The 27,731-nt window shown below is 37.0% G+C and overlaps 1 protein-coding gene across 1 annotated transcript in view; it reads right to left on the reverse strand.

The window, feature by feature from the left end:
• Positions 1 to 27,731, reverse strand: part of LOC149777561 (uncharacterized) — a 95,293-nt gene that overhangs the window by 34,757 nt on the left and 32,805 nt on the right. Inside the window, exons 2-3 of the mRNA XM_089941404.1 lie at positions 18,724 to 19,246; positions 16,658 to 16,798 (exon numbers count right to left, since the gene is read on the reverse strand). Of these exons, the coding sequence (XP_089797530.1) occupies positions 16,658 to 16,798; positions 18,724 to 19,233 (651 nt within the window). The 5' untranslated portion in view covers positions 19,234 to 19,246. The remainder of the gene's footprint in view (positions 1 to 16,657; positions 16,799 to 18,723; positions 19,247 to 27,731) is intronic.

A 27,731-nucleotide genomic window follows, 5' to 3' on the forward strand; every position in this document is an offset into this window, starting at 1 on the left:
TTAATATTATTTTGCCATGTGGAAAGGAAAAGATTTTGGTCCTAAATGATATTATCTTCGTTGATATTAGTCTTGTTAATGACGCGATAAATGCAGAAAAATCACCGTGGAAATTAGGCTACGCAACAACGATACACTCGTCACAAGGATTAACCGTAGATGGTCAAGTTTGGATCGTCGATGATAGAATTTCCTGGTCAAATTTGGTATATTTAGCCGTGTCGAGAGTAAGAAAATTATCCCAGCTAGGACGAATTCGAGTAAATCACATAAGTGACGCTGGCGGTAGTTGAGTATCTTCTGGTACTATTTGTAATTCTTCTTTGGTAAATCCGCGTTGAGGCGCTAACGAATCTAGGATATAAATCGCTGGTCTTCCTGACGATCTTGTTACGGCGGATATTTTGTGTGTTGTAACGCTCCAGGTTGGGTCGGTTGCTCTTTTTCTGCCTCCTTCAGCCTCGCCTTCTTTATATAAATATCTGACCATGACGCTACCTAGTACAGGCTGAATTGTGGAATCTCGCTTTAGTGGTATATTCGATTTTGTAATTGCAATTGCGGGTTTCATTGCTATTGTTCGAGTCGTCTCATTATTCAGCGCGTTGATTACATGAGGCAATCTTGATACCCAATCGTGAGATCGATTATTCTGAATAAATTCACGCGCGTATTGGTATCCGAATAATCGTTCTGCAAGCGTTTTATTGAATCTTTCGACGATAGCTTGATTGTGATGAACACCTACGATACCGCGTCGGATTTTCACATTATTTTTTTTCATCAATGAAGTAACCGCGCCAAGAAATTCTCGACCTGGATCAACCTGGAGAAGATTCGGCCATGTTAACGGGGATCATGAATAAATTTCGTTAAATGCCTTGGCAAATTCCGTTGCTGTTTTATTCGATAACGGCTCCACTTCTTTATACCTGCTAGCGATATCAACGACTGTCAGGACATATTTGTATGTGACTCCGTCAACGGTATCATGAGGAAGAAACATAAGATCCGATTGATGGACCTCATTAGGAACACTGACGGTGAAACTTGCGTACGGTATTTTTTTAGGCGGAGGGAGATATATTTGCCAAATTGCCTGTTTTGATAACCACGATTCAGCGACAGATTGTTTTACTTTAGCGGCTCTGGCGAGTGCTGATTTTCCTCGCCAAAATCCTCGCGGAGAATAATATATCTGCTCCATATTATTTACCAGCGCTGAATACTAATTTGCCTTTCATCGCGCCTTTTATCAACCAAGTTGCCAATTTTTCTTTGAAACTTTTGTCAGGAATCGCGTTTAGTGCGTGAATTAGCCTGATATCAGCGAGATGCCTTTGTTGTAAATCTCCGCTGCGGTATGCGAGATCGTGGTAGTAACAAGCGCTATCGATGGCGTTTACCGGATCTTCACCCTGAAATGGTTGGTTATTATCGTCGAGTCTGATATCGAGTCTCGTTCCGGGTCCACAATAATTGTATCCTGGCAGATGCTTTTCTCCGGGATATTTTGCCCAGGGCAGCCCAGGTAGATTTTTCATGGAGGCGGCAATGTCTCCTCCTGTTCTATTTTTTTTTTTACAAATCTGAACTTACGTGTCTTACAAACTTCGCATTCTCCTGCAATTGCGTTCCTGTTGTTACGTGTGACGATTTCAGTCGGATTTATCGTAGCTGTGTGCGTGCGGCACTTAACACAATATAGATCCATGTATTCTAGTAACATGAATGTAATTGATTTTTCGGCCACAAAACGACGCGAGCAGGTAAAACATAATGCAGTATTACCGAATTCGATAAGAATGATAATCATTGGCCCATCCGGATCTGGTAAGACGCAGTTGTTATTGAATTTGATCATGCGATGGCTAAAATGGGACAAATTGTATCTGGTTGCACCATCCGTGGACGATCAACGATGTTATCAGGTGTTAAAAGAATTTAGCGATAATACCGACGAAGGCACAATCGAATTCATCACAGATATCAATGAAGCTCCATCCGTGGAAAATTTGGACGGCGATGTTAATAATCTTGTTGTATTCGACGATGTTATGCTGGACAAGCAGACCAACCCGGCTAGGATATTCTCGCGTGGCAGACACAAGAACACCGATGTTATTTACGTGACACAGAGATATACGCAGATTCCAAAGGTGATTAGGGACAATTGCAATATTTTATCAGTATTCAACGGCGTAGACACGCACACGTTGAGAAATATTCATCAGACCTGGTGCAACGGCGACATGGACATAAATAAATTTAAAAATTTATTCAGCCGCGCTCAGGCGACACCGCATGGTTTTATTACGATAAATCTTCACGATCCACGCAGTCGGTATCGAATTGGTCTCGATCAAATTTATTCATGAAAAAGCAGCCCCGCGTTGCAACAAAAAACAACAAAAAATTCCCTTCATTTATTTTTCCTGTCTCGGGTGCTATATTTACTAACACACCGGCGCGACCAACCGATGCACTTGGTCTGAAATGCATGAAAATTAGCTTCCGTAGAAGGCGTTATTTCTGCTTTCTGAGGCTTCTACGGAGAAAGTTCTAGTAGGAAGCTTTATTTGGTCTGGAACGGAAGGTCTGTAGAACTTCCCTGCTGCTTGCTATCAACAATGGGCATAATGGCCCCACCAATAAATTCATCCAACTGCTGTCCCTCAACTTCTTCCAAATGTAGTCTCCTTAATTGACTTTAGTCATTTTGGACATTATCAAAAAATTCCATCCACTCTTTGCCTGCTGCTGAATGCTTATAAAACATCTCCTAATTTACCCACCCAGCCCAAAGTGCAGATGCTACATTGTTGGAATGTTTCTTGTATGATTCTATATGTAATCTTTACAGTCACACAAGAAAGTAGTGTCAAATTTTACGACATCCTATTACCATGCTTGTTAAATATTCCAGACTGTGGATTATGAGTTACACTTGGGTGCTACCATTGCCTCCGAACCAACAACCTCTTCCTGTACCACAGCCACATCTGGGCAAGCAGTCTGTAACCGTTCAATAGCATGAATTATTATGACAACTGGATCAGATTTCTTTGTGTTCCAATTATTTCAGTGGTAGTTTCTGTGACTTTTCTTCTCTTGTTTTATATGTGGGTTTGATCAGCGGTGCATTTGTTCAAAACTCGTTACGATATCTTCTCGTTTGGCCTGCCATAATGCATATACATCTTTGATGTGTTCATGGACATCCCTGTAACCATGAAGCAGTTTCAGTTGATCCTGAGCAACTTTGGTGGGTCAGTCTGTATAATGAGGTATGACATCAGTGGCAGTGGTCGTTATATACATTGCATGGATTTCTTTAAACCAGCACAATAATTGCTTGGCCCACTAGTCAAGGCAATTGTGGGTGAACTATACTGGTTGTGGATGACCCATGCAAACACATTATGAAACTCTGGCTATGCATGTCAATGCAGCGAACTATTAACACATTACAATTAACGATATTTCACTTTAGGCATTTATGTGTGCCATTGTGTTATATAGATCATGTTTGTGTTTGTGTGCCCACCTCAGGAAAATATTGCAGGGTTGACTTGGTAGTCAAATATTACATTGATCTCACTTGGATCAAGGTCTTAAATTCTATGAACTTCATTGATTATGTGAAAGAAATCAATGGTGGACGATTTGCTTACTGGGATGATTGAAGCACTACTGGAAAATACCCGAGTACAACATAACATGGTCGACTATCCACCGACAGCTCAATTATTTACAACTGATCCTACATCACCATCTCCAAACTATATTCAAGAACAGATGACTCTTCCCTGATCTAGCCAGGACAATGATTAACAAATGAACTTAGTTTGGAAACATGTCACCATGCTTGGGTAGTTTCGACTGTGCAGAAAAGTCAATGAGAGTGAAAGCATTTTCAATTTTTCTCTATCATGATGCCATGTTAAATATCATTTGTTCTATAACTTTTGTGACTCTATAGTTTTAAACTAACAGAATCAAAGTGAAAACAAAAAGTTTTGTGAAATTCAATAAAACCTTTTTAACGAAGTAAAAAAGTTAAATTTTACAAGTTACAGTATTGTGAATTAAATCCCAACTAGTCCTAAATGTTCTGTCACAAGTCCAAAAGTTCAGAATGTTCCAAATGAATTCCAAGTCCTGTTGTGACAAAATTATGTAATCCAAAACGTCTCTGAATGAATTCAAAATAACCCCAAAATAATGTGTTAATACAGCCAATGAACACTTTTGCAATTCCACTGAATGACTGCAATAATTTCTCTAGAATTATATCTGAATACAACTGTAAATGACTTCATAGACTGATCTTAAGATTGGAATGAATCATTTTTGTTTACCTTTACCTTATATAATAACCTAAGATCCAATAAGATGATCAATATATTGGTCACAAAGTTCACATCTAATCATCCTAAGGTTAAATAGCCATGTTAACATGTTTACAAATTACCATCATCTTATAGTACAATCCACAATCATGGACAATAGTTAGGTACCTAAACATGTTTACAAATGACCATTAGCTTTTCGAGCAAAGCTTACATTTGTGAGACACTGGCACTGATGATGTCACTGCTGCAGTAGCTAAGCTAGCTGGGAGATGGTGGAGTGAATATCCTGGTGTAAAGCACATCTCTGGATATGATTACTGTGGGCCTGGAACACAACTGGATATTTGACTTGATTCTAACAACCAACCAAAGACTCAGAAACACCTATAGTTCATTTTGATGCTGCATGTTACCAACATGATCTAGCACACCAAGCACTGAGTGATGTCAGTGTATGCCAACGCAATGATACAGATCTCATCTATGACTTAAGATAGGCTTTGGCAACACCGGTTTAGACTTTTTACTGTGTATGGCAATAATAATAATAATAATAATAATGCTTTATATATGGACAATGACTCATTAGTCAATGACTATTCTCTCTTGAGGCCCTCTTAAGGAGAGCATAACAATGCACATTATACGAAGATAGCAATAATTGTTTACTTTAACATGTTCAGTATTAAAATACTAAATTCAATTATTGGAAACACGTACATGCTCATGATATCTCTTCTTAAATACTGTAATATTTTCAGCAGATTTTACATATAGTGGAAGCATGTTCCACAGACCTATACCAGAGTATTGGAAACTCTTTTTAAATTGCTCTGTTCTTGGTTTTGGTGCTAGTTTCCATGTGATATTGATCTCAACTGGTGTTGAAAAAAGCCTTAATAATTCCTGAAGATACTGTGGTGTAGTTACATGTAGACATTTATATAAAAGAACTGCCTTGTGAAAATCTCTCTTTTCATATACACCACTCCCTCGATAACTCGCGAACCCACTTATAACGAGGGGTCAGGCATGCATCCCATTTTTTAAACCAGAAAATACCCCCAAATTGATCTCTATTTGTTAAACTTGAAGAAAATCATGATCAAAATTGGTAATGGAAACTTTTATGTATCACTCCTTTTATCATCGAAAACGGTAGATAGGACCTGGAAATTTTAATCAACACTTTTGAAATATTACATTTAAAAATAGGTCATACAGTTTTTTACATTTTCTTTTCAAACAACATTCCTTATACACAACATTTAACGATATGTAAAGGAAATTTTGATCACTGAAAATGTCACTCACGCCGAGTGGAGGCTGTACTTTAATAAATACAAATTAAATAAAATAATTTATCAATTGAAATTTGTTTTCTAGTTCTATCTTTTAGTTCCTTTTAAGTGTAATCATCATAAATGCAATGTGTCCTCTTGTAATTAAACGTAAAATGCGTCAATCTACCATAACAGCTATGTTGGCAAGCGTTTCTCTGAGAACCTAATTAAGTACCGACCATGTTTTGGTAACTGACTTTTGGAAGTATTTATTGTATTGGTGCACTGAATTAAAAGCTGGTCTCCTCTGTATTATCAAGTTAATTATGTCTTTTGAATCAAATAAAGGAGGTGGAATAAAAAAAAAGTTAAAAGGCACGAAAATCCTACAAACTTAAAATCTAGAGGCCCCAGTGGTATGTCGGGTGAACTCTATTTGATCAATCGAACACTTATACATGTTATTGTGTATGTAACATAAACTACCTTACATTAACCGACTCTTTCATAACTGTGATCAAAGATAACAAGACAGCCAAGCGAAATGAATACTTCGCAAAATAAATAGCTTGATTTCACAGGTACGGACCACTGCGGGCAAGCGAGTTTCAGAGAATTCTTGGACTGGCACTTAGAGATATCCTCAAGGATGATAAGAAGTTTCATTATTACTGCCAATGAAATCATGACATCAATATTGTACTAATTGAACAATACAAAAATTGAGTTTCGACGTAAAGAAGGAATCTTGTTTGGTGGTGTATCAACAGTTAGTCTAGTTCCCTGCTCTGTGGACTTCCGATTTGGCAGGATAATATATTAAACACCACTACGGGAACCAGACTCATCAAGAAAACAAAAAGCAGTGACGTAATACACAGATTTCTTTCGCGTACACGTGATGGTTGTTGAAAGCAGTTGGAACGATCTTTCATATGTTGGACATTTTGAAAATAAATGCTATTTAAACAGAATAACGAACAACTTCATTAGAAAAAGCATGTTATTAAAAATTATTATTGATGTGATTGTAAAATGAGGATTCAGTCAATAAACAGCCCAGTTCCCTAATGTCGCCCCCCCCCCCCCACGATTTTCTCGATGTCAAAGCGATTTTGTTCCATTTGTGGAGGTCCCTCGGTAACTCGCACCTTGCTTATAGTGCGGTCTATGTTTGTGGACCCCACTGTGCGCGAGTTATTGAGGGAGAGGTGTATTGTGAACCATTTGAGTTCTGTAAACAATGTCTTTGAGGGATGATCAATAGATGCATCTAAAATTACGCGTGTTGCTTGTTTGAAGTTTATAAATCATGTCCAGCTCAGATTTAGTACAGTTTTCCATTAGTGGAAGAATATTTGACTTATAGTATAGATTGCATGTTTCCAAAGGTAAATATTTCTTGATTCTGCTGAGTAGAGCAATTCTGGATGACTTTTACAAAGTTTATAAATATGGTCATCCCATAATAAATTATTATCAATGGACACACTTACAAGCTTTTCATGTTTGACATTTTCTAACGGATGATTATTTATTGCAAGAGATAGTTCTGGGTTCCCTGACTCGTGTAGCTTTTGCGAAGACCCCAAAATCATACATTTTGTTTTACCTTCATTAATTACCATCCTATTTTGTTGTGCCCAGTTTTGGACTCTAGTAAGGTCTGAGTTTAATCTATTTTGGATAACTTCAGTATCAGAACTAGATGTATACAAGGTTGCATTGTCTGCAAACAAATCTGTTTTTGTGGATTCATTATTTAATGGTAGATCATTGATATAGATAAGGAAGAGGACAGGACCTAAACTGAGCCTTGAGGAACCCCTTAATGAATAGTGTGAGTTTGAGAGCTAATATTGCCAGTACTTACTTGTTGAGACCTTTGGTTTAGGTACAACAAGTCCACCATCAAAGATCTATTTAAATGCTGGATCAGCAATATGCCTTCAAATCTCATCTTGTTCACTATCATGGACAAGGTCTACACAAATCCATTGCTGAAGATTTCCCATAGTCTTGTCGAACACAGCACTGTTCATAAAAAGCCTTTCTCAACTTTGCCAGTTCCTGCGGTATGCAGATTTGTATTCGTTTGAATGTATGGGGCCATTACTGCACTCGATATAAACAGTAACACTAGGTTGACTTTAAATATATGCATCCCCAGTGACAGATACAGATGGAGCTGTTGTATGTGAACTATGTAGTTGTTTTAGTCCTAAGATTCAGAGTAAGCTTTGTACATTCTTTATACTTGAATCATCATGTAGCACACTGATAACTGACATACTTGAATCATCATGTAGCACACTGATATGGGGACAACTACTCATGTGGTCCCAGCATCACTTCCAGTGGCAGTGGATAATCATTATGTGATTTGTGAAGCTCATCCAGGTATTCAAGGTTGACTTTATAAACTTGCATGATGTTGTTGTTTCTGTGATACTTATGTTGAAATCTTAACCGACCAGCAGGCATGGGCTTCATCACTGCCCATTCAAACAAATTGTTGGTGTAATTACACATGATGTAACTTTTGGGGGACTTTGGATCATATCCATCCACTCCTGGGTTGTTGGCACACATATACAGTACCTTGAATTCGATAAACTACCACAGATTCTATGCTCAATAAATAAGTGTTGATCTATGTCTGTGAGAAAACCCAGTTCTACTTTTGTCTACAGAAGTGCATCTCAATCCTTTTCTAATTTCCAGATTCCATTGCTTTTATTCAAATTTGCTGACGTCCTTTGATAAAGTGTGCATTGTTTTTATTAAAGATTTGTAGCTGGCTTGCTTTCATGATGGGTGCTTACATTATTTGAGTCAGTGCAAAAGGTTAACTTGTGATGACCAAACAAAAGACCATTTGTTAATATGACAGCAACATTAAACCCTGGCAGCAACATCAAGAAAATTGTAGAACAAGGGATGGGTCAGAATTGTCAGCTTGTCAATATGAATCATTAGAGAGCAAAGGATTTCATCAAGTTGGGACCAACTGTTTCTGTTGACATTTACATTTATTTTTTTAAAATCTCAATGTCGACATAAGCATAACAAATTTAGTGGTAACAATAGACCATGAGGCCAGACTTTGCATTTTCATTGACTTATGAGGCTTGTTGACATAAGTGATGTTGATACAAATGGGTAGGACTGTACTTGAATGGTACACTGCTTTTTCAGGGATTAGCTTCAACTGGTAAACTATACTGACTGGTAATTTTGAATCATTCATAGGATTTTGCTATAAGGTAAATGCCTAGCTTGTCCAGGCTGGAATTCAGAAACTTCATGGAGTCAATAAACTGCAGGTGGCCCAGTCTAAACATCGTTTATTTTTTCATGTTGATGGGATTACACATACTGGTGCCTTTGATGTGGCCATGACTCCCTGCATTATCAGGTGGCCATCATACCCATGTGGGTTTTGAAGCACCACAGGGGTATTTATTTTACTTGGGTAAGTTTGCAACTGTAGATTACAGCCTCTGTCGCTGCTCCATGGTACACACTAGTGATGTGACAATGAACATGTACTCTGGCAACTGTCGCAAAGGAAAATCACATATCTGGCAATAAGTGGCCACAGAAAACTTGTGAATGTCATCATGCATCATAATCACGTCTGTGGGTGAGAACAGCTGTTTGTCTGAAGCGTTCCTCCATAACCTCTAGGAATTTAAAAATCACCTCAATGGAGTCAAGGCTATGATACAACTATTGGTGGCTCAATTTGCATCTATCTACACTGTAACAAAACTCATGGAGTTATTTAGCTACCTGCATTATATTTATTTGAACCTCAGCACCATTCACAGAATATTTAGGCAGACCCAGATTGATCTGCTGTGCTTAGCTATATGAAAGTTTCAGAGGCATGGTAACATTATGTGTAGATACAAATAATATTTCCCTGGTGTTTTTTGTCCAGAGCAGTAAGGATGAAGAGAAAAAGAGTAGACTTTGCCCGCATTTATTGACCATCCAACTGCTGATTGACAATCACAGCTTTTGGTGTAGTGGGATTAGTGAAAATGTGCAGCAGTCAATGTCTCGGAACCAACCAAATTCATTTTGAAATTACTGCTATGAAATAGATGATGAAAACTCTGTATGCCACTTACGCAGACTTTGAATGTAAATGTTAACACACCACAAAATCCCTATAAACAAGACCATTTTTTCTTATTCCAACTGATTCATGCTTTTATACTTCATACTTTATGCAAACATTATATATTTGATTGTTAATGGTTAAAATCAGTCATCACTTTCAGTGCTCTTGCATAGTGATTTATGTTGTGAACTGGAAAATTGGCATGCAAATGAAAAATTGTCTTTTTTAATTGCCGATTCTTCGGTTACTCAGTAAAAGAATTTTCAAAACACAGCATTTTCATTATTTAAGTTATAAATATTTTATTTCTTTTTCTTTCCTGATTGTTTAAAATGTAAATTTTTAATGCAAAAGGTAATTTTGGTATACAAAATGGAACCTTGTTTATGAAAGATTGTACACGCTCGGACAATTTAAGTGTACAAAAACCATTATTCCAAGTATATATGTTAACAGGGATACCAGGATTAAGTTCTTCAAACTTGTTAAGTAAGGTTTAAGTAACTTGTACAGTAAACTGTATGTCACCAAAATTGAGTTCATTCAGACATTACTGGCTGATATGAATTGCTGCATGTGGGAAGCCTTGCAGATATAAACACCCATTTAAAACAGTCATCAGTTTTCATGTCCACTGCTCACCACTGAATATACACTGGTGTTGAAATATAATTTGACCCAAAGGAAGGCTTTAATAGGGATATACATGAATGCAGCTAAACCTCCACATATTTGTCTACATTTGTCCTGACCATGCATTGGTATATTTTTTAATGTCTTGAGAATCCTTGCAAAAGTTTTCTTGATTTGATCATTAATGACCTCAGTGCCTTTGCAGTTCAGGATCACATGAGCACTGGTATGAATTCATGGGGTTGCACATTTAACTGCATCATCGTCATAATTAAGTTGCATAATCAAATGCAGAGATGCCCGTGCGCTGTAACACTGATTTGATTTCCAGATGCATCTTTGAAAGAAGTTACACCCCCTCTTTATCTGGCTTGTATTCAGTTGGGATAATTGACAGAAAATCTTGTAAATCACAACAAAATATATATATAGTTCAAACTCATGCACTTGAAACTGTCCTGCAGGTGGCAGCTTCAGTAGCAATCATATGTACAATAGGGCAGCAATGCTTTCAATCATCACCAAATATCTGTACCGTTTTAACTTGGCCCATGTAGTAATCTTAATACAATACTGCAGCACCATTTCATGAAGTGTTTCAAGATCAACTTTTGTGCCCATGGTGCCTAACATTATAAGTATCTCATCTTTTCTCGTACCCTTGGTTGCCTAAGTTGAATTAGAGCTGGCATGCTTATATGTAAGGAAATCATTGACTAATTCAGAAAATTTTGTATTATTGTTTTTTACTTTACAAGAATTAGAAACCACAATAGCTTCAAACCTGGCTATTATTCCAGTGACTTTTGAATCGTTTTCAACAGTGTCAACATAGGGTGTTTGTATAATCATATTTTTGGTCAGTCTTCACTTGCTCATGCAATTTTTGCAAGCATGTCTGCATAGTTGGCAAGGCTGATTATGCAATTGTTCTCAAATAGCACATTTAAGACATGGTCACAAACCGTGACCAAATGCAACACTTGGACTTGTTATATGTGCAAAACTTGCATCTAATTGGGTTATATGTGCAAAACTTGCATCTAATTGGGTTATATGTGCAAAACTTGCATCTAATTGGGTAAGAACACAATACCCTACTGAGTAACATCATCATTATGGTAATATGAAATACTGCATGAGGATCTTGTAAATAAACAGGCACACAATCTGAGTAATCAGAAACAAGTAAATCTATAAACATAATATGCAAAGTGTCTTAAGTCAATCTCAGCCTGAACAAGCTCATATGATGCATCACTTAGTACTGATCCAACCAACCTAATTCCATTTGCAGCATGAAATCCAGTAATTCTAAACATTTTGAATTGTTTGTATATCTCAGTTATGGCTTTTTACTTCTCTGGACCTAGAAAGGGATACACAAAATCTACCCTATTGGTTAGTAAATGTGGATGTCATCATTATATCAATATTGAAATACTGTGTGTATGATTTAGATTTTTAACATAGCTTTAACAATTTTTCAGTCATATCGCTACGATGTCTTCAGTGTGGCAGTTTATAGTGATGTCTAGCAATAGGGCATCATGCCACAGACATGTAGCATGATGTCCCACCCAGTCACATTATCCTGACACCAGGCTGACTAGTCCAAACACTAACCTCTGAATGCTGAGCGCCAAGTGTGGCAACTGTTTGTACCATTTTTGTAAGTCTTTGGTATGACTCTGCCGGAGTTCGAACCCACGATCTCCTGCTTCTGAGGCTGACACTCTAACCATTAGGCTACCGGAGCGGTTGATTGTAGTGAGAGTACCTTGTCTTGTTGTCAACTGATTGTAATGACAGAGTACCTTGTCTTGTTTGCATCTGACTGTACTGAGAGAATACCTTATCTTATTGTTGTCTGATTGTAGTGAGAGTACCTTGTTTTGTTGTGAAGTGATTGTAGTGAGAACACCTTGTCTTGTTGTCAAGTGACTGTAGTGAGAGTACCTTGTCCTGTTGTCAAGTGATTGTAGTGAGAACACCTTGTCTTGTTGTCAAGTGACTGTAGTGAGAACACCTTGTCTTGTTGTCAAGTGATTGTAGTGAGAACACCTTGTCTTGTTGTCAAGTGATTGTAGTGAGAACACCTTGTCTTGTTGTCAAGTGATTGTAGTGAGAGTACCTTGTCTTTTTGTCAAGTGATTTTAGTGAGAACACCTTGTCTTGTTCTCAAGTGACTGTAGTGAGAGTACCTTGTCTTGTTGTCAAGTGATTGTAGTGAGAGTACCTTGTCTTGTTGCCGTCTGATTTTAGTGAGAGAGTACACAACTGATCAGAAAACATGGGTTGAAAGTCTTCTGATGAATTTAATGAACATAGGAGTGATAAAGCTTTTGTTCCATCACTGTTCAACTGCTATGTTAAAAATCAAAATCACATCACATCAATGTCACTGTTCAACAAGTTCTGCACAAATATATGATGTTTCATTGAGATTTTCAATATAAAAGATGTGCTTAAAGTAAATTGATGGGAAAAAGATGTTTTTGGTGGTGTTTAGATCACAGGAGTTGGACCAGTGGAGTCAAATTATATATAGTGATGAATCAAAAATAGTTATCGGACAAAATCAATGTGCTTTCATTTGGCGATATTCAATGTGTGTGTGTGCCTTCCCCAGCAACAGGTGGAGTCAATACTGGTGAGAAGTTGCATTACTTATCACAGTGTGGAGATTCTGTAAGGTCAGAAGGAACATTAATGTTTGGAACTACTGTAACAGCCTTCATCAACATCTTTGACTTGTTTTAGCCTAATATTTTAGTAATAAACCCAAATGCTTTTTGGACAATGATGCCTCTGTATACCAATTCTGAATAGCTGAGGAGTCCAAACAATTAAATACTCCTCAATACATTACATGGCCAGATGAAGAGTCCAAACAATTAAATACTCCTCGATATATTACATGGCCAGATGAAGAGTCCAAACAATTAAATACTCCTCAATACATTACATGGCCAGATGAAGAGTCCAAACAATTAAATACTCCTCAATACATTACATGGCCAGATGAAGAGTCCAAACAATTAAATACTCCTCGATATATTACATGGCCAGATGAAGAGTCCAAACAATTAAATACTCCTCGATATATTACATGGCCAGATGAAGAGTCCAAACAATTAAATACTCCTCGATATATTACATGGCCAGATGAAGAGTCCAAACAATTAAATACTCCTCAATATATTACATGGCCAGATGAAGAGTCCAAACAATTAAATACTCCTCATTACATTACATGGCCAGATGAAGAGTCCAAACAATTAAATACTCCTCAATACATTACATGGCCAGATGAAGAGTCCAAACAATTAAATACTCCTCAATACATTACATGGCCAGATGAAGAGTCCAAACAATTAAATACTCCTCGATATATTACATGGCCAGATGAAGAGTCCAAACAATTAAATACTCCTCGATATATTACATGGCCAGATGAAGAGTCCAAACAATTAAATACTCCTCAATACATTACATGGCCAGATGAAGAGTCCAAACAATTAAATACTCCTCAATACATTACATGGCCAGATGAAGAGTCCAAACAATTAAATACTCCTCGATATATTACATGGCCAGATGAAGAGTCCAAACAATTAAATACTCCTCGATACATTACATGGCCAGATGAAGAGTCCAAACAATTAAATACTCCTCGATATATTACATGGCCAGATGAAGAGTCCAAACAATTAAATACTCCTCATTACATTACATGGCCAGATGAAGAGTCCAAACAATTAAATACTCCTCGATATATTACATGGCCAGATGAAGAGTCCAAACAATTAAATACTCCTCAATACATTACATGGCCAGATGAAGAGTCCAAACAATTAAATACTCCTCGATATATTACATGGCCAGATGAAGAGTCCAAACAATTAAATACTCCTCGATACATTACATGGCCAGATGAAGAGTCCAAACAATTAAATACTCCTCGATATATTACATGGCCAGATGAAGAGTCCAAACAATTAAATACTCCTCATTACATTACATGGCCAGATGAAGAGTCCAAACAATTAAATACTCCTCGATATATTACATGGCCAGATGAAGAGTCCAAACAATTAAATACTCCTCAATATATTACATGGCCAGATGAAGAGTCCAAACAATTAAATACTCCTCATTACATTACATGGCCAGATGAAGAGTCCAAACAATTAAATACTCCTCGATATATTACATGGCCAGATGAAGAGTCCAAACAATTAAATACTCCTCAATATATTACATGGCCAGATGAAGAGTCCAAACAATTAAATACTCCTCAATACATTACATGGCCAGATGAAGAGTCCAAACAATTAAATACTCCTCAATACATTACATGGCCAGATGAAGAGTCCAAACAATTAAATACTCCTCGATATATTACATGGCCAGATGAAGAGTCCAAACAATTAAATACTCCTCGATATATTACATGGCCAGATGAAGAGTCCAAACAATTAAATACTCCTCAATACATTACATGGCCAGATGAAGAGTCCAAACAATTAAATACTCCTCAATACATTACATGGCCAGATGAAGAGTCCAAACAATTAAATACTCCTCGATATATTACATGGCCAGATGAAGAGTCCAAACAATTAAATACTCCTCGATACATTACATGGCCAGATGAAGAGTCCAAACAATTAAATACTCCTCGATATATTACATGGCCAGATGAAGAGTCCAAACAATTAAATACTCCTCGATACATTACATGGCCAGATGAAGAGTCCAAACAATTAAATACTCCTCGATATATTACATGGCCAGATGAAGAGTCCAAACAATTAAATACTCCTCGATATACTACATGGCCAGATGAGAAGTCCAAACTATTAAATACTCCTCGATACATTACACGGCCAGCTGGGGAGTCCAAACAATTGAATCATACTCAATATATTACATGCTTTTTGTCACGTATGACATGGTGTTAAGTGCAAAAGAACCAAGATTGTATTATATCCAGGTTAATTATATGACAATCTTGCAAAGAAAAATAATTATTTGAAAATACGTTCACTTGAGTGCAAATGAAAATCTTTTTGCTAGCATGGGTTACAATGAGTATTATTAAAGCAAGTTATTGCTGTGTATACTATTTACCTGCAGACATCAATGCCCATTTGTGTTAATTATGACTACAGATGACAAGCACATAGAAGCCCGGGTTTTCAATAAACACAACTGGCCACAAGCAATAAATTCATTGTTTGAACTTACCAACAGGATATCAAATACAAAGGTTATTTTTATTACAAAGCATGCTGACATCAGAAGCTGATATTGGAATCTTTTACGTGTGCCAATTTTTCTTTTAATATACAAAGTCAGATAACATATGGAAGCTAACATTGGTTCCTTTTCACTGGTATTCATGGGAATTTTGAAAATAAAGTGAAACAATGGAACAATTGTTCAAGTGACACAATATAGTGCTTTGTACACAGGCATCCATGACCCAGCATTGCCCAGAAGATTTGGAGAAAACAGAAACATCTGATGAATTCATGAAGGCCAGAAGAGAAGATGGTTTTGCTGACAATATGATCATTAACATGGATGAAATTCCAGTGTACTTTGCTCTCATTTCTGAATGGACTGTCAATAAGTCGGGGTTCAAATTGTAAGAATTAGTATGACTAGTGCTGACTTTAGTCCTTACAGTTTCCACTTAGGAGATTTGTTGCCTCCATTGAAAAATTTTCATGGCATGAGAAAGCAAAACCTATATTCATGCACCAAAGGAATGGATTGTATGTGTTAGGAGAAGGCCTGGGTTGATGAGATGATGCTGCAATGAATTAAAGAGTTTTATCTCAAGCACAGTTTTATATTTTTTTAAATAAAATTTAAGTTGGAAGTGCATTTTCCCACATGTAATTTTCGAATGATATAAAAGGTGTTCCATAACTTTTGACTGATGTGTCCCAAAACATACAGTGCACAAAATAAATCGATTTAAAAATTAATTTATGGTTTCCCAAAAAATAAGGTGTCCAAACATGCACAGTAAATATGGTAATTAAAAGATCAACTGAAGAGACCAAATGATTAAATAATACTCGATATTACACGGACAACAAAGTCACCAGACTGAAATACAATTAAAAGTCTATAACTTCGAATAAAGAATCATTTGCAAAATATTGCCTACAAAATGAGATGATCTTATATCAACGTATTTCAGAAAAAGTTTACATTTAGATGAAACTTCGAGTCACCTTGCTTAACTCAGACTGAGTACTGCTACTTATGTTGAGATCAGACAACAGTTGTATCATCTTGTCAATCCAAAGGTCTTTATCACTGTCAGATATTCTCAGTTCACCAGAGTGCAAAACTGTATTGCGAACATCTATCAACTGAAATATAAATATAAAAATGGAAAATTATGCTACTGTGTGCAAAGTGCTACCTTGGTTACACAATAGCAATACTGAAATACAGCAATACTGAAATTTAGTCAGTCATTGTGGCCTTGGCCTTCACCTTTTCAACCTGAACTCGTCATGCTTGATTGCATAATCCAGTACAGCCCATGTGTACAATTTTGTGGTGATATAAGTATAATAAAACTCAAATGATGCAAACAATGATTGTCTTCAGTCAGAATGCAATGTCCTTGACCACTCAGTCAGAATGCAATTGTCTTTGACCACTCAGTCAGAATGCAATTGTCTTTGACCACTCACAGTCAGAATGCAAATGTCTTTGACCACTCAGTCAGAATGCAATTGTCTTTGACCACTCAGTCAGAATGCAATTGTCTTTGACCACTCACAGTCAGAATGCAAATGTCTTTGACCACTCAGTCAGAATGCAAATGTCTTTGACCACTCACAGTCAGAATGCAATGTCCTTGACCACTCAGTCAGAATGCAATTGTCTTTGACCACTCAGTCAGAATGCAATTGTCTTTGACCACTCACAGTCAGAATGCAAATGTCTTTGACCACTCAGTCAGAATGCAATTGTCTTTGACCACTCAGTCAGAATGCAAATGTCTTTGACCACTCAGTCAGAATGCAATTGTCTTTGACCACTCACAGTCAGAATGCAAATGTCTTTGACCACTCAGTCAGAATGCAATTGTCTTTGACCACTCACAGTCAGAATGCAATGTCCTTGACCACTCACAGTCCTTAACCACTCACATTCTGAATGCAATGCCCTTAACCACTCACATTCAGAATGCAATGCCCTTAACCACTCACATTCAGAATGCAATGTCCTTGAACCACTCACATTCAGAATGTAATGCCCTTAACCACTCTCAGTCAGAATGCAATGTCCTTGACCACTCACATGAAGTTGTCTGCATTGGCAAGGATGACAACTCTATAGTTTGATAAAGATATGTTTCTTAGAACTCAAGTTATTGCACATTAACCATTTTGATCTCCAGTGTTGCAGTCATCTTTAACACTTGACTGCAAAACTAGTATGTAACTTTCTCATTTTAAGAGAAACATATATGTGCAGTTTAGTGAAAGTATGGTCAGTAGTACTTAAGTTATTGAACCAAAACCGTTTTACTTTCTCTGGCCTTGATCGCCATGACCTTTAGTGAGGTCATTTGTATTGTACTGAACAGAAATAAGAATTCTACGTTGGATACTTGGGATCTTACTTAAAGACAGGAAAAGAAATGAAGACACCCACCAAATAGTTGGAGTAGCTTGTATCACAGACAGGGTTTGGGAAGTCAGACTACGGTGGTATGGGCACATAGAATGGAGGGAAGAAAACAGCTGCATCAGGAGAATCATGAAGGCAGAAGTTTATCAACAATGAAACCAAGGATGGCAGAAGAAAAGATGGATTGATATGGTACAGGAGGATCTGAAGAAACTTAGACTCATTGCAAAAAATACTGGTGACAGCTGAATGGAGAAGGAGAACCCATGTGACTGACCCCTCTTCAGAGAGGGATTACAGCCAGAAGAAGAGATTTGCATTCAACTGGGCAACTACCTTCCACATTTTGCAAGAGTATGTTAAGTAGAATTCATTGTGTCGAAACTAAATTTGCAAGAGACAGATGAATGAACATGACTAACACAATTCATTGCAACTAATGCAGCAAACTGATGTAATTATATTGGTTTTAATCTTTAATACTTAAAATTTGTACTACAACAATGGCTGCCCCTTTTCTAAGGTAAAACTAAGTGGGATTAAATTTGTAGATGGTCATGTTTTCTTCATCTTGGAATTATAAAGACAATATTTTGTAAATAAGGAATCTGTTTCCATGTTCTCTTCTGCCACAGAGTATGGTACTTACATCTGAGAGTAGTTGGATATTTGGAATACTTCTGCTGAACAAAGTACAATACTTCAAGAGAGATAAAACTGCTGGTGCATCAAGTTCCTGGGGGAGATGGTGAGTTTTGTCCTGGCCCTTTGGCATATACACCTTGGCGATTTCATATGGATGTGTAGGCCACTGACTTGTATCTGCATTTCTCCAGCTGATACTTGGATTGTGTGGATCAGTATGAACAGCCAAGATCTCAGACAGCCATTTGTCACACACACTGCTCTTGCATTTGATGTACCATGTAATGGGATTGGACCCTGCTTTTTTGACATCCCTCCATGTACACAAGCCACATATCTTCCCAACAGAAGGTCCACCAATGGCTGATGTGACTTTTTGTTCAATATGGGCATGAAGTTTTTTCACCTCAGTATCTACATAGTCATGGAGCCCCTCCTTCATAAGGATCAACGCCAGGCTACATTTGATCCAGTTCTTGTACTCCTGGTCTTTGAACCTTAATGGGACACTCATTGCTTTAGCATTCCTGAAAGAGATAATATTATATAGAAGCAATATTAAACATGATTATTTTTTTCTGTAGTACAATCGCCTTTAACCTAGAATCTTACTGGCAAAGGTCTGCATCAGATTAATGACACTATACTGAGGGTGTTTTATTTTCCTATGTTAGTGCCAGATATATTTCATTGTGTGGTACCAAAATCATGACATTTTAATGAGTGGCAAAGCCAGGACTTAAAACATATTGTTTTTGGTACCACGAGATGAAACATATCTGGTATCAACATAGGAAAAGAAAGTTTTCTTTAAAGAAAATTTTCTTTTTATTTCAAAGATTAAACTCACTCCTCTTCAACACAACACACTTACCCACACCCCTTTTCATAAATTCAACTCACTTTCAGAGGCTGATCATATAAATAAATGTGACTTAATAAAGCAGTAGGACTGGGTTGACCTAATCTGCAGTAAATTACAATTTGGTCATTTTGTCAACTATCTAAGAAAATAGTAGGACTGGGTTGACCTAATCTGCAGTAAATTACAATTTGGTCATTTTGTCAACTATCTAACCCTATCTGAAAACAAGGCAAGTCCACTACAGGTTTGTCATTGTTGTCAAAGAAATAAGGGGAAATAGCTTCAGAAAGACCAGAAGTGTCTAGTAAAATTTCTTTATCAAAGATTAATATCCATGTCTGAAATGTCAGGCAATTTCTATTTATTTGTTCTAACTCACAAAGTACTCGTTTTTGTTGCTGCAGGTACAACTTTGGTAGGCACACAAAATCAAGTTTCACATGCCATGATGGGAAATCTATATTTTCAGATGTGACAATATAAGGATATATTTTTCACACGTGAAAATATAGGAATGAAAAAAATATGAAAAATATTTTGCCAACAAATTTATTTATTTTACACTTTAGCAAATAATAAACTATCATGAAAAGCATCCAAATAAGAAATCAATAGCTTAAATATTTAAATAGTTTAAAGAATGCATATGCCATTAAGAAAATTAAAGCTTTTGAAATAAATCATGCATCAATAATCTTACAGTTTCTCCCTTAAGAAAATTCAAGTTATTGCCAGTCTGTTGCCAACATATCATTAATTATTTAGCAATGAAGCCACACTACTCTCAGTACAGTATTATCAATACACTATTCTCAGATCTAGCAGCATGTACACTGCTAAGAAAATGTCAACTTGATATCAATGTGTTGCCTGTTTCACGCAATCATAATGTCAGCTCAAGTATTTGAAAACATCTTAGCATCAAATCACTATCTGGCAATTTCTTAAAGCAGCTGAAAAAGTTATTTCACTACAGTTCATATTATCTGATAATATACTCCGTATATACAGACAATAATTTGTCCATCTGAAAACAAATTAACAATACCTTCACAACAGACTGGACATTTCAAAACTGACTGGAGTGTGTATGCACTCAGACCACAGTCACATTTTATTATCTGATGTATGTTAAGACTAACATTTTCTTGCCAGGTGTATTTCAAAATTTTTGCCAACAAATGCAAATCGAAAATGAACCGGTTACATCATGCTGGAAAAGTTTGAAAATCACTCAACCATTACGTTCTTAATGGAAAGCTTCATGCCAAATTTGGTTTCCGTCCTTGATGACCTTAAATGGTTACTGAGCTGAAACAAAATTCTAATTATACTGAGTCAAACGGGGAGATAACTCCATTAAATGTTATTAGACAACGGTGTAGAATAAACCTAATCTAGGTCTTCTTACAAATCATAAGCATTTAGTTTGAGTCGATTTTCAAAAGTTACTGTTGTTGTTGTTGTTGTAGTAGGGTTTAACACCATTTTTCAGCACACGATAGGCTACACATAGCGGCCAGTATTAATGGTGGAGGAAGAAACCGGGAAATCACCGGAGAGAACCACTGACCCTCAAGAAGCTACTGGCAAGCTTTCTCAAATACCCACATTGGCCGAATCCGAGACTTGAACCCACGCAGACAGAGGTGAGATGGCAATAATCCGTAATGGTGAGCGCTTTAAACCAATCGGCCACTCGGTGCCCCCAAAGTTACCGAGTTAAAATAAATGATGGCAAATGATGCAACTGAAGGGCAAATTTCCAAAGAGTAACATGGGGCCATAACATACTGTAATTAACTTTTGCAGAAAAGCTGAAATTCAAACTTGGTGAATGAAAACATTTTGCTCTTCAGCCTACAGTGGAAAAACTGTCAGCATCTGCACTGATGGATGTCCTTCAATGCAGGGAAGAAAGAAGGGATCTGTCAGTCTCGTGCGCCAAGAAAATCCAAACGTGTTAGTTGTTCACTGCATGATCCACAGAGAAGCTCTCGCCTCCAAATCTTTGCCGAAAGATTTGGAGTCTTTCTGAACCAAGTTATTCAAGTTGTAAACTTCATCAAATCTTGACCGCTTCAATCTCGATTTTTCTCTCAACTCTGTGAAGTGATGGATTCAGACTACAAATGCCTGCTGTACCATACAGACATTCGTTGGCTTTCAAGGGGAAAAGTGTTAAAGCGTCTCATTCATCTCAGTGTATATTTGACGCCTCTAAAGATGGTGCTGAGAGGAAGAAACATGCAGATTTTGTGACCACTATCTATCAGAGCAAGTCGAGAGGCGAATCACATGTTATAGTCTGTAGTATGCAGCTGTGTTAAGAGGGAGAGAGGAGCACCTACCACCATGGTTGACCCTGCCGCATTGTCTGTCATACCGGCTAAAGTGTATCTATCGGCTCCTGCAGCAGCGGGTCTGTAGGTGATAGCGTTGGTGGTTTCTGTGTCTGTCGGCACAGCAGGATTGACTGGAACTACACCCGTACGAATGTCATTGCTTACTGTTCCTCTGCATTGGTATCTCTGAACCACCATGTGTTGGTGGCACACGATCGCATGCAGTCATCACTAAACATGATCAAGTTCGGGATGGTGCTGGCTTGAGGTAAGTAGCCATTGGTTTCTTTGACAGTTTGATTGTTCAATTGATACTGAGCTGACTTGAGTAATGACCACCCATTATTTTGGAGTGTGACTTGCGCATTGGCTGGATGGTTTCTGCCCACTGGCTTGAATTTTCCCACGGACTTCCAAATTGGCCTTATATATGTGTGTGTGTGTGTGTTATTGTTGTTGATTTGCCATGGCACTGTGTGTTCACTATTTTATTATTTCCAAATTATCTTCCACATTTTTAAAAACACTTCAATTGCAAGTATCGGCACAGGTTATACACATACCCTCTGATATATGACTGTATCAATTGTGCCTAACAATTATCTGTTAATTACTTTATCGTGCATTTATTTAGGGCATCTAATTGGAAAGTTTGTCCATGGTGCAAAATATGATTTCATTCACTTCATTCTGTGTGGCAATCAGTGAATGCCTATCAGCGGCAATGCCCTCCAGAAATGCTTCTAGTGCAACCTCTATACACTAAAGACTTTGGAAAGAAAGGGGGATAAAATTAATGTAGCCACTGCAAACTCAAATAGACAGCCTGATATGCGGACATCTCCCCACTGGAGCACTTAGTATACTTCAGCTTTCAGCGACCCCCACATGCCCTTGTTGGTTTTGAAGTGTCGATGACAAAGTCACTTGGAAACCTCATTTGATAGTATATTTACAGACACACTAGTGTAGTAAACCTATATGGATCTGAATTGGTTTGAAACCCAAGTCAATGTGGTCAAGCTGAGCAAGCAGGTTGTTAATGTGTCGACCCAAACAAGCTTGTCAGTTTTCAGACAATACCTGAAAACCGCAAACGTACAATGTGGGTGTCAACATCGTTGTTCTGAAGCCAGTTGGCTCCATCGCAAATTAATTGACCGAAATCACAGAGAACCAGGGGATGAGATCCTCTGGCGATCGGTAGTTGTCATCAAAGACTAATTTTATGTTGCCAATGCTGAGATGAAACAATATCTGTATGTAATGGCATCATGCCAAATTGTATCATTGTCGTTATGAGTTAACCCCACTGTTTGGCCCCAAGAATAACCTTATGAAAGTCTCTGCGAAACCCAAGTATATGTGTGAGTGGAAATTGGGCTCGACTCTGCTCAAATCCACAACTAAAATGTTTGTATGGAATTCAAATAGTGGCGCCGTCAACACTATGGCCCCGTTTCACAAAGTAACATAAGGTTACGCACAGCATTTAGTAAGTTTTAAGTGTAAGAAAATCTTAGGCTATTTCAAAAGTAAGTTTCACAAAGATATCCAAAGCAACTTTCTGTGTCTAAGAAAGTTTTTTGTGCAAGCTACTCTTGTGTGTGGAAGGTAGGTAATAACTCCATAAAATGTAAAAAGGGCACCTGCAAGATACTTTCAAAGGATGGTAATGAAAATGAATACAAGAACAACGATAACGCAATAACCCCAAATATATCGGCCAAATATTCTCGGTTAATTAGCTAGCTATACTGAATGAAATATAGGTATTTATTTCTGATTAAACAAGGAAGGGTGCCTAAATGTAGGGCATAACCGATTAGCATTTTTCTACTGATTTCCGATTCCGGATTTTGGGCATGAAATTTTTCCGATTCCGGATACGATTCAATTAATCGGAAATGCTAAATTAAAAGGTTTTTCAAATCAACTTTTTAAACCGTGTTACACACGTTTTGCATATCACACCGATGTCACAAGGGGAAGGATATGGCAGGACTATAGCAAAATGCAACGAAGTTCAAAGCCACAAAGAATCCATGAAATTTTTTATTTTTTTGCCAGTTCCGACCCATTCTTTGTTCAACAATTAGTTGATCTTGCCGCCAGGCTTTTATTTTCCCGCCTTAATCATTTATGTCGGCAAGCGGCCAGTTCCATCCTGTACTTTATTCAACAATTAGTTGATCTTGCCGCCATGCTTTAATGTCGCGGTCAAATAAAAATAAAACAGGCTTTTGTTTGGTCCTATAAAGTTGGCCTCTTGCGGAATCATTTTCTTTTAATACCTCATTAGCACGTGTCAGTGTATTCAATATTATGCCTTCATTATTGAGGATGTTGACATAAACGGGTAGGACTGTATTATATATTTTAATAAATTTAAATCTTTCGGTCTAACTCAAGTATTATCGTTTCACCCCGTTGTGTTGACCATATTGGACTTTTCTGACTTCTTTATTAACGCACTATCGAATGACACGCCGTGTTAGACACGGTGCTATAGAAATTCAACTTTATTATTTTTATTATCCGAATCGGTCGTTCCTGCCTTGTCCGACTCCGATTAATCGGAAGTTCATACTATCCGGTGGAATCCGATTTCCGGATCAAAAGTCGGTTATGCCCTACCTAAATGTGTTTGCAATGATTTTACTCCTTCTAGGCACTATCAGAATTGCCACACACCACCCCATCTGCCTCAAGACCAGAGCCTTTAAAGACCCCTACAAAATTGGAAAAATTTAAATAGAGCTTCTTCTTCTTCTTTGAGATAAAAATATTGCTTAACAATGTCAGATTTTCATCCTTTAAACTTTACTGGCCCGGAATTTTGCTGCTCTAGGCAGATGCCTTGTCTGCCCAATGTGAAATTTGTCAATGTGTGTGATGTGCGTGTATGTGTGCGTGTTGGTGGACATAGCATTTTCTTTCAAGCCTTTTGTAAAAGATGACCCTATACTGAAGAGGAATGTATGTTTTGATTTTCCTCAGTAGCCAAAGATAAGAATAAACCTTTTTGGAAACATGTTTAATGTGAATAGACCAAGTAAGATTGTTATCTATGAACACACCAAGAATTCTATCTTGAGAGGTCACATTAAGGCTCACATTGTCAAATAGAACCAAGAGTTTGTCACTATCTAGCCTGGCTCCTTTTTGTTGCATTGTAACTATTAGGGCTTTCATTTTTTTCTGTATTTATGATCATACTGTTTTCCTTGCACCATACTTGAAGTCTGTTGGAAGCATCTTGTAAGTTATTTTCAAGTACCGTTTTGGTTTTACCCATCTCAGTGTAGTATCATCTGCACAGAGGTAAGTGGCAGAAATTGAAGTTCCAATCTTAAGAGGTAAGTCATCGATAAATAGAATTAATAACAGAGGTCCAAGGATACAGCCCTGTGGTACTCCACAATTAGTATTTTTACTTTGAGAAAATTTACCATTTAAAGATACTTTTTGCACTCTATCAGTTAAGTAGGAAGTAAACCAGTCTAGAGAGTTTTCACTGCATTTTTAGATTTTTAGTTTTTCAAGCAAAAAATTTCATGGTCTACAAGATCAAAAGCTTTACGAAAATCAACCATAATAGTGCCTACCATTTCTCCTTGATCTAATGCTTTCAGCCATTTATCAAAGAAAGATGCAGTTTCACAGGAGTGATTCTGTTGAAAGCCAGGCCGATTATCAGGAATATGATCGTAAGTGTTCAAATAGTTGCAAAAAGAATCATGAACATGTTTTTCTAGTAATCTGGAGAGGCAAGGAAGGCTAGAGTAAGGTCTGTAGTTATTTATATCATCTTTTGTTACCGCTTTATACAATGGTGTAACCTTGGAAGTTTTCCATGTTTGTGAAAATTATTAAATTTATTAAACCTAATACTTTCACTGCAAATGGAAGCTATATTCTACAATTGCAGGTGCATCTACCTTTAGTAGCCTTGGCCCAATCATATCAAGTCCTGTAGTTTTACAATTATCCATTTTTTAAATATATTTCAACACAAATTCTACACTAATTTCAGAAATTTTCAAGCTTTATATTGTTTGTTAGTTTTATTTAGCACAAAAATGTTTGAGTTCCAGATGATCAGATTAAGTTTTGGGTTCTTTAAGTTTTTCAGCAATTTGAATGAAAAAGTCATTAAAAATATTTGAGATGTCATGGATTATCCGTATATTAAATGCCCTCATGATTGAAGGATAAAATTTCAGTTTTACTCTTACATTTCCCAGCACCAAACTCTGTAAACACTTTCCAGACAGCTTCCAGATTATTTTGGTTTTCATCCAGCCCCTTTTTGTTGTGCACTTGTTTGGCTTGATATATCATTTTATTAACTTTATTCCTCCAAACTCTATATTCAGCTTGATTTCCTATTGATTTTAGTTGGTTTCTTTGCTTTATTGCTTCTAAAATTTCTGGGAAGATCCAGCCTGGCTGGTGGTCTTTCTTTATCCTGTGTATTTTTAAAGGGGCATGTTTGTTTACTATACTGATGAACAGATCTGTCCAAGTATCTAAAACATCATCAATATCTTCAAAGATCTGGACTGTATTCCATGGAATCTGTTTCAGATCTTTCAGGAATTTAACAATATCAAACTTTTGAAAAGATGTAAAAGTAATGGATTTATGGATATTATTTTCTTTTGATTTACTATTGACTTTATTTGTTAGAAAAATTGCAAAGTGGTCACTTGTACCAATCTTTGGAACCATGACTTCCAAAACATTTTCTTTTGTATTAGTATAAATATGATCTATAAGCGTTTTAGAGGTACATGTTACTCTTGTCACAGGTTCATTTACTAGCTGCTCCATACCTAACGAAGCAATAAAATCAATTCAATTCACTTTTATTTGATCATTGAAAAGGTCTCTATTTATACTGCCTTGAATGTAAAATTCTTTTCTTCATTTGAAATTTTATCTACTTGAAGTTCAAAATATTCACACCAATCAGCATGCAATGATGGGGGTTTGTACACGTAACCTACTATTTTAGTAGGGCATAACTTTTTCTGGAGTGATCTGTGGCCAAATGGATTCTATTTCCTGTATTTCTAGGTCTTCCAGTCTTTTAGAAATAGTACCAGTTCTTACATACACAAGGAGCCCACCACCGCCTACTTTCCTATCCTTTCAAAAAGGTTTGTCATAGCCATTTATCTACATGAAATTTTCACCCTGATTTTCTGTCAACACTGTTTCCAAGAGTCCACATAAATGGATATTATTATTTGGAGAGGTTAGGAGTAACCTCACTTGATCGATCTTTCCATGAAAACCCTGAATATTTAAATGACCTATATGTAAACCCTTACTAAAAACTCCTAAATTCATGAGATTAACATCAATGCTATTTGAGGCACTCAAGGAGACATTAAAAGTATTACAACTATGTTCACAACGATCACTGTTAAACTGTCATTACTGTATACAAAATTAGTTTTTATACAACTGTATTTTCTACTTTTATAATCATTGTATAAATATGAACTATCAGTTACATTTGAATATGTACAAGTAGCTGGTAAGTTTTCACATTCAGAACATCTTTCAGCAAGGGGATCAAATCTGTTTTGACAAGGGATGCATGATGTATATGACAGTCTTTGATAAACAGATTGGCCCTCCAACTGAATAAAGTCTTCTTGTGGAGTTGAGATTGCCTCATTGCCCTTTACCTATTCCATTAATCTAGTTTGAGTTTTGGCTAAGTGTCCAAAGCTACCACATTGATAGCATTGTATTGGCTGACTGTGCCTGCATTCCTGTGCTGAATGT

Source organism: Sinohyriopsis cumingii, chromosome 18 (genome assembly GCF_028554795.1).
Source record: "Sinohyriopsis cumingii isolate HCF-2022 chromosome 18, ASM2855479v2, whole genome shotgun sequence".
Classification (NCBI taxonomy): domain Eukaryota; kingdom Metazoa; phylum Mollusca; class Bivalvia; order Unionida; family Unionidae; genus Sinohyriopsis; species Sinohyriopsis cumingii.